Genomic DNA, 12,883 nt, shown 5'->3' with positions numbered 1-12,883 from the left:
TGAAGCTCAGGGCAGAAAAGCAGGTTTGCTTTCAAAATCCCCTGTCAACAGAAGCTAACGTTAATGAAATTAACTTTTCCTTTTTCCTTTATAATTTTTATCTCAGGCTTTAATTCCCTTATCTGGGGCTAGCACATAATTTCAAAAACTAATACAAGTTGGTGTCCATAATCTCATCATCGTAACCACCTCGAGAAAATATTTCCCAACCTGCTGAAATATCAGGTAGCGTTACATTTCATAGAAGCTGGTGTATCTCATATACATCAGTATTTGTGTATGTGTACTTGCGTTTCGTGTATGACTAAGTGTCGCAAAATGAAATTTCTTTGTTCTAAGTCAGATGTTAATGTTTAACACGTAAAATAGTTATTTTCAAATTAGCCCAGAGTATAAATTACTGGCTGCATCGACGTAGAGAAATTCTATTATGGAGTCTTCCTTTTGTGTATTTCCACATCATTCTCCCTTTCTAACTCAAGAGGGAAAAGGAAATTAACAGAATGAGGATAAGAGAAAGGTATTTCCCCCCCACACAGTATCTTTACATTATGGCATTCGACAAGTAGAGAGAAAGCTGGACCTACCTCTGCCTCGATCTCTGCTTGCCTCTTCTCCAGGAGTTTTGCCACAGCCATGGCCCTGTGCTTGCCTGACCGCTTACAGCTCACGGCCCATTCGCACAGCAGAGTCACCACAGCTTCGTCGTTGGGAGCAACCTAACGACCAAGAGAAACAGGCACCAGACGTGTCAAATGAGGCATCCGCCCAGGGACAGTCAGGAAGCAAACAATGGGACATCTAAAGCTATGAAGCTTTTCCCCATTATTTCATTACAGTAGTTTTAGAAAGCGCTTCAATTTCATTTCTAATTAAGCACAGCATGGAACTGTACTCACCGGGAAGGCATTCACTCCGTCGGAAATCACTTAGGTTGAATCTATGACAATTTCCAGAAAATTCGTTTTCTTATAGATGCCTTCCATTACACAGATCACCGCCTCACCCCACCAATCCCGCAGAACACAGATTCAAACCCATGAACGGACAGCAGCAGGGGCCAGGCAGAGGCACAGTGGTAAAATGGCACCCAGTGAGGCAGACCTGCAGGGACAGCTCCCAGGTTCTGTCCAGGGACCTCCGCAAGGATACTGGACCCATGATCGGGGGCTGACTGGGAACGAATCGAGACCTGTTGGGATGCAGTCTCACTGTCTCTCTGTCTTCCTCTGTCTCTGTCTCTTTCTCTCTCTCTTGCTCACAGAGGAAATAAAAATGTATTTTTAAAGAATTATTTATTTATTTAATTCCATTTGTTGCTATTATTTTTTTAATTTGACCAGAGAGAGAGACAGAGAAAGGGAAAGCAAGAAAGCAAGCCGCCAGATCCAGGACTCGAAGCACAGTCGGCCATGTAGGAATTCAGCACCCTTAACCACCACACCACCTGCTGGCTCATAAATACATACCTTTTTTTTGGGCAGGTTTTTCCTATAGGGCGCGTGTGCTAGCCAGAAAGAGAGACAGAGAGAGAGAAAGCGATAAATCCCCCCCCAGGAGGGCCTGCCACACTGCAATCCCTTCTCCTCCATTCTCCTCTTGGGATCTTGCACCCACACGCACACACACCCAGTATGAGTTTGAGCTACTGGGTCCGAGACTCAAACCGCAGTCGGCTACATGGGAGTTCAGCGACATAGCCATTACACTAACTGCTGGTCCCAATAAATACATACTTTTAAAAGCACATAGAAAGGGAAGACAAAAACATTACGAATAGCTGTCACAAGTTAAACTACTTCACTCCAGAGTGTGCACCCTCAGTCCTCACTCACCACACCTCTTTCAATACCTAATCCTAACAAGCCAAGTTATCAAACGCCCCAGTCCAGTGAGAAATTAGAGGGAACACACCAGAGGAAAGGGTGCAAAGCTGCTAAAGGACCCACTGCATTAAAAACAAACAAACAAACAAAAACAGCTGAGCATTAAAAGGAATCAACCATTAAAGCACGCACCTGGGACAGCCCCACAGCACAGCAGGTAAGGGCTGCACACAGAGAGCCAGGTCCCACATGGCCAACCACAGTTTAAATCTCCACCTTGCCAGCTCAAAAAACACGTTAGGCACAGGCACACGCCGTACAGCAAAACCTCACAACAAACAAAGCTGTCAGCCCTGTAGCCCAGCAGTTACAGGAACCAGACTCCACATGGCCACCCATGACTCAAAACCTATCCTTGGCAACTTAAAAACCAAACTGAGTACATGTGTTCTCAGGCCCAAAAATCGCAACAGGATGGAGAAACGGAAGAGAAGATTATGGCGTGACTGTGCCCCACTGTGAAGTGTTTCTCTTTCGCTCTGTCTGGCTAATGTACACATCTTCTGGCAATTAAAAAAAAAAAAAAGAAAAGTACTCAGAAAGAATAAACAAGTGATTTAAAAATTTTTAAACACATTTTTTTCCCACTAAAGATACCATATGAGATTTAACATCTAATTGAAAAGGTGAGGCATACAGTTATTAGAAGGTTCTGCATGTGGGGACCAGCAGGTGGCATGGTGGTTAAGGCGCTGGACACTCCCATGTGACTGATTCAAGTCCCAGACCCAGTGGCTTGCTTTCTCTCTTTCTGTTTCTCTCCCTCTCCCCCTCTTCCTTTCCCCCTCACGCTGATGCTCACGCTCGCTCGCTCGCTCGTCAAATTAAAAAAAGAAATCAAAATTTAAAAGTTTAAAAAAATAAAAGAGGAAGGTTCTGCATGTAATCAATGTCTCAACAAGGTAGAGGAACAGATTTCTCCAGATCTACTAAATGAACGTCCAGACAGATGTCAAAACAACTCCTATTGCCTTCGAAATTGAAATAGCAGCTGCTGTGCCCACCTAGTCTTTTTTGGAAATATATAAACACACACAAACTCATTATAAGCGACGCTATGAAGATGGACTGAACAATGTACACACACATGTGTGTGCACATGAATCTTACAAGGCAGGGAAGAAGTATCTAATCTGGGTGCCCACGATGTGCATAAAGTAGAGTTTGATCTGTAAGAGATGGGAAGGCGCAAAAACTGACACTCCTCAGGAGATGAGCACCGAGCAGCTACGACAGAGCCGAACGTAAGTGGTGAGAGCAACTTCGTACAGCTGCATGACAGAGGGGGCAACCACTAGGCTGGTACAAAGCAACTGCAGTTTCGGACACGAATTTTATTTAAATCATTACAACTAGGCTCAGACACACCTTTATTCATCAAAATAGGAACCATTAGAATTGAAATGTTGTTGCCAATGAGAACTAACTTTATTTCTGTAGCACAAAAATCCATGCTTTGGGATTCAACGAACTCTTGGAGAGCATCTTCTGCATCCTGCGAGTTATAGACATCTTTATGCAGAGGAAGGGATTACAGGAGATTTTAATTGTATGCTTTGATATTGCAAAGACTATTTCTATTTGTTTTTTAAATACAAATGCACCTTAGAAGAAAAATGAAAGATTTTTGATAAACAGACATAAACATAAAGGATGGAAAAGGCCTATATCTAAATACAGTGAAAATCAAATATTGTCCTGCAGCTTTGGGCATAATATTATAATCTCCATTTACATGACTACTGTGTATTAAATACTGCATTATGCCCTACTATATTTGGGCTCTCATTTCCCCCTTACAGAAACCTGAAAGTAGTCATGATCCCAACTCTGAGAACAAAGGCTAAAACTCCATGACTCCAACCAGAACTCATCCCTAAGCCACAAAAATCCACATGGTCACTGGATGCTGGGACATCTTCACCTACCATCCCACAAGCACTGGATAGCAACCGAGCCCCAACAAAGCTCAGTCTCCCACTCAAATCTCCTTCTTGTCCTTGGGTACTTTCCCTTAGAAAATGGTACTACAGTTCAAGCCATAAAGCAGAGTCATTTCCCTCACCAACTTCACTCACATGCACTGGAGGCCCCCAAACATGCCAAACCCGTTCCCACCTCCGGCCGTGGTATCAGTGCTCCTTCCCCATGGCTTGCTCTTACCCCAAACTCTGAGCGCTACGCACTTCTCTGCACTCAGGTCTGACCTCAGAGGCTCTCCCTGACCACCCCAGCAACCACCAGGTTATTTTAATTGCTTTGCAATGCATGTGGCTAACCAAAATTATTTTCTTCACTTGTTCATAGTTTTACTGTATACATTCCCTCACTAGAAGGTTAAGTGCCCTACCAGTGGGAATTGATCTTCTCATTGCTTTCACCTTAACAGCCAAAAGTATACACGCCTAGCACACGAACTACAATCACATGGAACCACTGAGTGAATGAAAGTCTTAGGTGAAAATACCATGAAAAAAGCCATTCAACAGGTTAATTCACAGAAAACTTAAGAGTTATTTTCTATTTAAAAATGAAAAACTAACAAATCTCATTTTAATTTAGGAAAAACACTGGATTAGTTTAAGGTATAATTCATATAGCAGTTCTACAGCATTTCAAAAGTAAAACGTGGAAGCACTGTTACAACTCCTAACATTCACTCTTTTTTTGTTTTGTTTTGTTTTGGAGAGGTTTTTGCTATAGGGCACGTGCGCGCGCCAGACAGACAGAGACAGAGAGATAAAAAGCGAGAAATCACCCCCCAGGGGGTATGGCCACACCGCAATCCTCTCTTCTCCATTCTCCTCTCGGGATCTTGGGCACGCAAGCACATGCGCCCGGCATGAGTTTTAAGCCACTGGGTCCAGGACTCGAACCACGGTCAACCACGTGGGAGTCCAGCGACATAGCCATTACGCTAACTGCTGGTCCCACATTCATTCATTTTTAATAAGCTCACTCTGATCTTTAAACCAGGTCTCTAGATATGCAACAGAAATATTTTTTCTCTCCTAATTCATATAATTTTACCCCTTTTGCTGTCTTGTAATTCAAATCAACTTAAACCTATATTTCATTATTTAAAAAATATATCTAGCAAAATAAAAATATTCTTTTTTCCACTTTTTCAAGTCCTTATTTTCATGACGTTATTCCTAGGCCACAATGCTGCTTTCAGTGGGTGAAATTATTCTTTTAATACCAGCCAGAAACAGCTATGATGGCAATGATGTGTATAAAGGTGAAATACTGAGTCGGAAGTACATAATCTTCCAATTTTTAACAATTTTTTGTTTCACTTTCATTTTTTTCTTTTTTTTATATTCAAACACTGTATATCTTTAAAGCATAGAAAATGGACATCTCATCATGAATACATTATGTATTGGTAGTCAAAGATATTACCATATTTATTATCATTACCAGATATCCTCCATTTTTGTGTTTGTTAAATGATTTTGCTTCTTCTGTTTTTTCCCTTGATTCCCCTCCCCCTCCTATTGTCTACTCTCTTCCCTCACTATCTTTGCTATTTACAGTTGCTCTTCATGCCTTTATACCTTCCAATTTTTCAGTTTCTGTCATAGAGCTCAGACATTCAGTATATATTAAGTGGGGACATACAATGTTTCTCTTTCATAGTCTGGCTTGCTTCACAAAATCTGTAACATTTCTATACATGAACAGTGAACAGACTGAGGTAGAATTGAAGAAAGCAATTCCATTTACAATAGCCACAAAATAAATAAAATACCTGGGAATAAACCCAACCCAAGAAGTCAAAGACCTCTACAAGGAAAACTATAAAAATAAAAATAAAATAAAACTTTCAAAAGAAATTGCAAATGACACAAAAATGCAGAATGACATTCCATGTTCCTAGATTGGAAGAATTAACATAATCAAAATACCAATTCTATGCAAATTAACTTATAAATTTCATGCTATCCCCATCAAATTGTTAGGAAAACGATCATAAAATTTGTCCAGAATCATAAAAGCCTCCATATTTCCAAATAAATACTATACAGAGAGAAGTAGGAGGCATCTCATTCCCTCATCAACGCAAAATACATTATAAAGCTGTGATAGTGAAAACAGCATAGAACTGGCACAAAAACAGGCCCTTATACCAATGGAACAGGATAGAGAACCCAGAAATGAACCTCAAAATGTACAGCCAACTGATTTAATCCAGTGGGAAAAACAAAGTATCTTCAGCAAGTGGTGCTAGTAAAACCAGATATTCACCTTCAGAAAATGAAACATAATACCTCAAACTATAGAACAACCTGTGGAAAACACAGGAAAAAACTCCTGGAGACATCAGAGTTGGCAAAGACTTTTCAAAAAAGACCCCCAAAGCTTAGGCAATAATCTTGAAAATAGACAAGTGGGATTACATCAGGTTAAAAAGCAGCAAAAGAGACAATAATTAGAGTGAAGAGACAACCCTCAGAATGGGAGAACATATTTGAAAACTATGTTTCAGCTAAGGAACTGATAACCAGAACATGCAGGAAACTCAAGCAGCTTACCAACACACACAGAAAAACAGTTCAATTAAAAGACTGGGGAAATGAGATGAACAGTCTCCAAGAAAGACATAGGAACAGCCAAAATGCATATGAAAAATGTTCAACATCCCTAATCATAAGGGAGATAACAAATCAAAATCACAATGAGATGCCATCTAGCCCCTGTTAGAATGGCTAAAATTAAAAAAAAAATAAATAAAGAATGGTAAGTTCTGGTGAGGCTGCAGTGAAAAGGAAACTCTCCTACACTGTTAGTGGGAATGTAAATTAGTCCAACCACTGTGGAGAACAATATGGAGGATTCTCAAAAATCTACGAATCGAACTATCATACAATCCAATAATTCCAATCCCGGATATATATCCAACAGATAGGAATATACTCAGTTGGAAAAGTATTTGCACATCCCTGTTTATTGCAGCATTATTCACAATCACTAAAACATTGAATCATCCCCAAAAATTTCAGAACAGATGAATGGATTGAAAAAGTACGGCACACATACACTGCAGAATACTACTCAGCCCTGTAAAACAATGAGACACTGGCATTTGATCGAAAGCGGATGAATATGGAACACTTTCATTATTTTTAAACATACTTGAAAGATAAAATACCCCCAATGTATGCTTTTATATATATTCCAAATTTTGAATGAGTAAATATTCTTTGTGTACTAAAGAAATCAAGTGTATATTTTTAAATATCCATGGTACAATATACTTGGGTAGTAATTCAGAACAGAAAAAGATGAGGCAAGAATGTTTTTCAAACAGCAAAGAGCTTTATAAGAAATCGTTAGCAAACTTACAAACTTCTGAGAAAATAGCTTTTAAAAATAAACTTTAAAAGTAAAATCACTCAACAAATTCAAATCAGTTAGAAATTTGTTCTTACTAACCAAAAACAAAACACGAAAATGGCAAATTAAAGAAAACAAATGGGCCAGCCTCCCAGCCTGGTGGTTAAGACAGCCAGATTCCATATGGCTAATCTCAGCTCAAATCTTGGCCATATAGAAGATCAGGGTTAGGTTCCCAGGTCAACTAGTATACTCCGGGTGCTTCTGTGTGTGCACAAGCCCACGATCTCAGCTGGCTGGAAACACTGGGTCAGAATCACAGCATAAGATCATGCCGAGAGAGCCTGTCTTTTTACCTCTCTAGTGAAAGAAAGAAATTTTTAAAAATAAAGAAACCAAAGAAAGAAGCGAAACATTTGAGAGACACAAAATAGGAAAATTATCTGGTGATGATAAAACATATGGTAATATCTTTGAACCAATACATAGGATACTCAGAATGAGAAAATTCATTTGGCATATTTTTTTTTCTTTCTTTTTTTGGAGAGGTTTTTGCTATAGGGCGCGTGCGCTCACCAGACAGACAGAGACAGAGAGACAGAAAGTGAGAAATCACCCCCCGGGGGGATGGCCACACCCAATCCCTTCTCCTCCATTCTCCTCTCAGGATCTTGGGCACGCATGCACATGCACCCGGCGTGAGTTTAAGCCACCGGGTCCGGGACGCGAACTGCAGTCAACTACGTGGGAGTCCAGAGACATAGCCATTACGCTAACTGCTGGTCCCCATTTGGTATATTTTAATGCTACACAGTGATTGAATGTAAAAGAAAAGCAAATAAATAAATGTATTCATTTTCACCTGAATAAAATGCTACAGCAAAGACTAAGATTTTTTTAAGAAAATATTAAATTTTACCACAGAAATATTTTATATTAGTTATGACTATAAAAAGGTACAAATATCAAAATGTATTTTTAGCCAATAAATACTTTCCAATACTGGCCAGATTACAACAGTGCAAAGTCCATTCCTCTCTGAATACCAAATGGCTTTTCAAATGATGCCCCCCATTCCCGGGGATATTGCAATAGTGGGATGAAGAAATAAGCAAGATCTGCACCTATTTTAAAAGAAATAAGATATTTCTAGAAAAAATTAATAATCACTTACATTAATTTCTCAGATGATCATATTAGAAAATCAGGTCTTATTACGCCAATTTGAAAGGATGTTTATCTCTGCAAAATTAATTACATTTATATCTTTGGAAAAACTAAATAATTATCTGTGAGTTATAAGTCTTTATAATTGGAGCATAATTTTTCAAGATAATGTTCCATTCAACCCTTTTCCCCCACTATTTGAAGTATTGATCCTCTTGTTAAATAAATTTACTGAGAAGTTCTTATTTAGGTTCCATTAATTATAAAAACTGAGGAGGGTATGTAACTTTAAGCATCAGTTCTAGGGTACACCCCATCAGTATAGAGACATACATGCTTACACTCCCCACACACAGAAACCTCATTTCCTACCCTGCTCTAGATCAATCAACCTTTAGAAAATTACGACAGAAAGGCTTTCATTTGCCTTGCAGGTGTTAATTTACAAGTTAATCCAAGCAACTGTCAAAGGACATCATAATTTCAAATATGTAAGAGGAAATGCATTCTCGTCCTAAAAATAAACCTCTAAAAATTTGAAGTTTCTTTTCTTAAAAACAGTCAATCATTTGTGAAGTGAAATTCCATACATTTTAACACATAATAAGAAAGTAAGATGGGACCAGCAGTTAGCATAATAGCTATGTCACTGCACTCCCATGTAGTCGACTGCGGTTCAAGTCCTGGACCTGATGGGTTAAACTCACTCTGGGCGCGTGTGCATGCATGCCTAAGATCCCGAGAGGAGAGTGAAGGAGAAGGGATTGCAGCATGGCCATCCCCCCCCGGGGGGTGATTTGTCACTTTCTGTCTCTCTCTCTGGCGAGTGCATGCGCCCTATAGCAAAAACCTCTCCAAAAAAAAAAAAAAAGAATGTAAGATACTTTATCAGTTCAAGATACCATAACAGAGAAAGCCCCTCTTTTCAATGAGATGGCAACATGGGACAGACACACATACAAATATTTTGGATGCGTGAAAAAGGACATAAAAATTAATTCTGACTGACAATGTCGAACAGGAGCAGAGAGAGAAGACAAAAGGGAATTAACTATTTTATATCAGAGAAGACAAAAGGGAATTAACTATTTGATATCAATATCATTTAAATGGTGGCTTTCCAGAAAAATCTTAAATGAGTTCAAAAATTTCAAAATGCAAAGAACAAAAAGAGAAATAAGTATGCAGCAGACAGAAGAATGGCCACCTCCAGTCCCACAAGAGAAACCCACATCCTAGCCCTGGGACTTGTGAATGTGACCTTAAAGGGCAAAAGACTTGGCAGACGTGAGGACATTAACAATTCTGAGACAGAGACACTATCCTAGAGTATTTGTCAGAGCCCATGGGAAAGAGGGAGGCAGGGGAGTCAGAGGGAAAGAACTGTGACAACGAAAGGGCGAGGGAGAGATGGGAGAGACCTCCGTTGTCTCTCTGCTGGCTTTGAAGATGGAGGAAGGGGCCACCGGCTGTGGATACTGACAGCCTGTGAACACCGGAAGGCAGAGAAACAAACTCTCCCCCAGAACCTCCGAAAGGAATGGAGCCTGAATGACACCCTGACTAGAGCCCAGTAAGAACCTAACCCCAGAATTACCCTAGAAATGTCTGTGTCCTTTCAAGCCAGTGAATCTCTGATCATCTGGTAGAGTAGCAACCGGAATTCAATTCCAAGTACTTTTCAGCAAACACGGAACATGTGAAAAACCCAGGGAACTAGAGAGGGGCAGAGCACTGGCAGGTGAAAGGCAAGTACAGGAAGAATCCAAAAACTTAAAAAAATCTGTCAAGCAAAGTGTAATATGAGAACGCAGTAGCAGAAAAGCCAGGAAACAGTGTCATGCATTCATTTATCGATTACTTATTAATTAATTCAATAAAAAAGGTACAGAGCACCTAATATTGTCAGGGTGTCTTCAAAACACAGGACAAAAGTATGTTCTCATCAATTACTTTGTAAGAATAAAAGCTGGTACGATCTTTGCATATAATGTCTATTATAAGAATCTTTAAAATGTTTATATGATTTGTCCCAATAATCACCTCTCTCTCTCCACCCGGTCGGGATTTGGGGCATGTACACACAAGCTACAGGGGCGAGGATTTAAACCACGGTTAGTCATCTCGCATCTGGCTTTTTTATGCCTAGAACTTAAGCACTGGGCTATGGGGCCAGCGTCCACCACTTCTAATCCTAACCAAGCTTGAAGTCATTGTTGCTATTGCCATTTTACCGATAAGGAAAGTGAAGTTCTGAGAAGTTACGTCGACCACAGTTCAAGCTGAGTTACTCATGTCAGGCACATGTGTGTGTGCATGCATGTGTGCACAAAATCCCAAACGGAGAAGGAATTGCAGGGTGGCCATCTCTTCGGTGGGGGGTAGGGGTGGGGTAGGGATTATTTCTTGCTTTCTATCTCTCTGTCTCTGTCTCTCCAGCAAGCACATGCACCCTATAGTAAAAAATCTCTCTTAAAAAAAAAAAAATGGGCAAAAGCACAACAAGAGAAGTGGCAGAACTGGGGAGTCTAATTCCAAAGGCCACGCTTTCCACAGCATCACGCTGCTGCTCACAGCAAGTGTGCAAGTGTGAACAGAGACTGCCTGAAGCACAGAGCGTGGCAGTTCAGGAACCTCCCCAGTGGCTCACGCAGCGCAGCGGGAGGAAACCTCTGCCGGGTCCTCTTCCAGGCAGTCAGTGCCACCTGGTGGTCCAGCCTCGCTTCTACGTCTAGAGATGAGGTGGACACAGAAAAAGGAAAGCCCGAGTGCTATTCAGCCTCTCACACTTGGTAAATGAGAGGCGTGTAGAGGGTGTATTTATCTTTTTCATGGTTTTATTTCCAGCATCTGACACAATGCCTGGCATATAGCATGTTCCATAAATAATTTTAGTCGAAGAAGTCATTACATGTTCATGTGTATGTACATAAATGCCTATTAAAATATCCAAAGGCTAGACCAAAGTTAACCAGTGGGTTAATACTAGTACTGACTGAGTATCTCTATTCTGAAGTGCTTGCAAGAAGTACTTCAAAATAATTTTTTCCAGATTTTGGATTATTTGCATGTACCTAATACGATAGCCTGTGGATAGGCCTCAAGTCTAAACGTGAAATTCATCTTGCATTCTTTTTTTTTTTTTTTCATTTCTTCTATGAGTGAGGGAGATGAATAATGAGAAAAATGACAGAGTGAGCACCCCCAACAGGGTCTTGATGCCACTGTCCCAGCTTCAGCCAGACCGAGATCCTGGGCACACGCAGGCCCAGTAAACTCAGGAAGGTCCCCACACAAGCCCCGAACCTTCCCGTGTGGGCCAATCTCACAGAGCGTTACACCTTACCACCGCACCGCTGTTTGGTCCCTTACACAACATTCTGTATTGCTGATTTTTCACTACAACCTGTCTCACGAAGTCAGGTCCACCTGTGGCATGACACCAATCCTCAAAATGTTTTCAGAATTTGGAGTCTTTTGTATTTCAGATTTCCAGATCTGGGAGCTCCCCCTGTGTGCTTGTTACACAGTATGTGAGTCTCCTGCTCTAATGCTTAAAACGGGAATCCTAGGGTTTTACAGCTGAACACACGGAGGCTTAAAAGTTAATCTGTCGAATGCCTGAAAGCTCCTAGGTCGCGCACCTGAGAGTCAAACCCGAACTATCTGGCTCCAGAGGAGGCTCCTATGCCAGTGCACTCTGCTCTGGGCACAGAAGTGGGACAGAGTTCCCAGCTGCGGGTGATATCAACAATGTATTCCTGTACTGTATGTGACAACTAGAAGGGGAAAAGTAACTTCTATAATGGGAGCAAATAAGGGAAAATGAATGAACACAAAATTCAGACTCACTAACATTCTTCGTATCGCAGGCTGTTAAGTCTGGTCTGCCTCATGAACGTGGGGCACGCTCAAATGGTGAAATAGCTTTCAATTTTGTGATAAACATCATTCGTTCTGCTATTTACTCATGCAATAAAGTTATCGCAAATGGGAAGACAGGTTTTCATCACAAAGGATATTTGCCTTACTTATCTTACCTAGAAGAGGGTGAGTACAAATCTCATAGCTTAAGCCTGGTCTCATGCTTAATCACTCAGTGAGCTAATTGCCTTAGACGTTAATCAGAGGTCTTGTGTCACTTGGCAGATACAGAAGAGAAAATAATTGGCAACTACACCACAAAGGCAGGCTCCCTTTAGAAATTAGAAGATTCTTGGTGAGACCGTAATGTAAAAGTAATAAATTTCTTAATATACTACCTAAATTATAAAACAATAATATTAGGTCATTGAAAAAGTCATGACATTGTTTGATGTAAAAATGCATCATGACTTTTCTGATGAGATGACCCAATATGAAAGGGAGTAGGAAAAATCAATGCCCGTTACTGTAAGCAACAGTTAACCAAAAGAACTTGAGGTACCAACCGGTGCCATGGTGATTAAGCAACTGGATCCTACGTGGCCTGCTGTGTAGTTCGAGACCTG

The 12,883-nt window shown here is 40.5% G+C and overlaps 1 protein-coding gene across 1 annotated transcript in view; it reads right to left on the bottom strand.

Annotated features, from left to right (window-relative positions):
* MED12L (mediator complex subunit 12L) overlaps positions 1 to 12,883 on the bottom strand; it is a 393,053-nt gene that overhangs the window by 275,776 nt on the left and 104,394 nt on the right. Inside the window, exon 11 of the mRNA XM_027772371.1 lies at positions 588 to 719. Within this exon, the coding sequence (XP_027628172.1) occupies positions 588 to 719 (132 nt within the window). The remainder of the gene's footprint in view (positions 1 to 587; positions 720 to 12,883) is intronic.

This window comes from Tupaia chinensis, unplaced genomic scaffold, assembly GCF_000334495.1.
Source record: "Tupaia chinensis unplaced genomic scaffold, TupChi_1.0 Scaffold000272_1, whole genome shotgun sequence".
Taxonomy (NCBI): Eukaryota; Metazoa; Chordata; class Mammalia; order Scandentia; family Tupaiidae; genus Tupaia; species Tupaia belangeri.
Note: the sequence above shows the minus strand (reverse complement) of the source record. Positions and strands in the feature narration are given on the sequence as shown.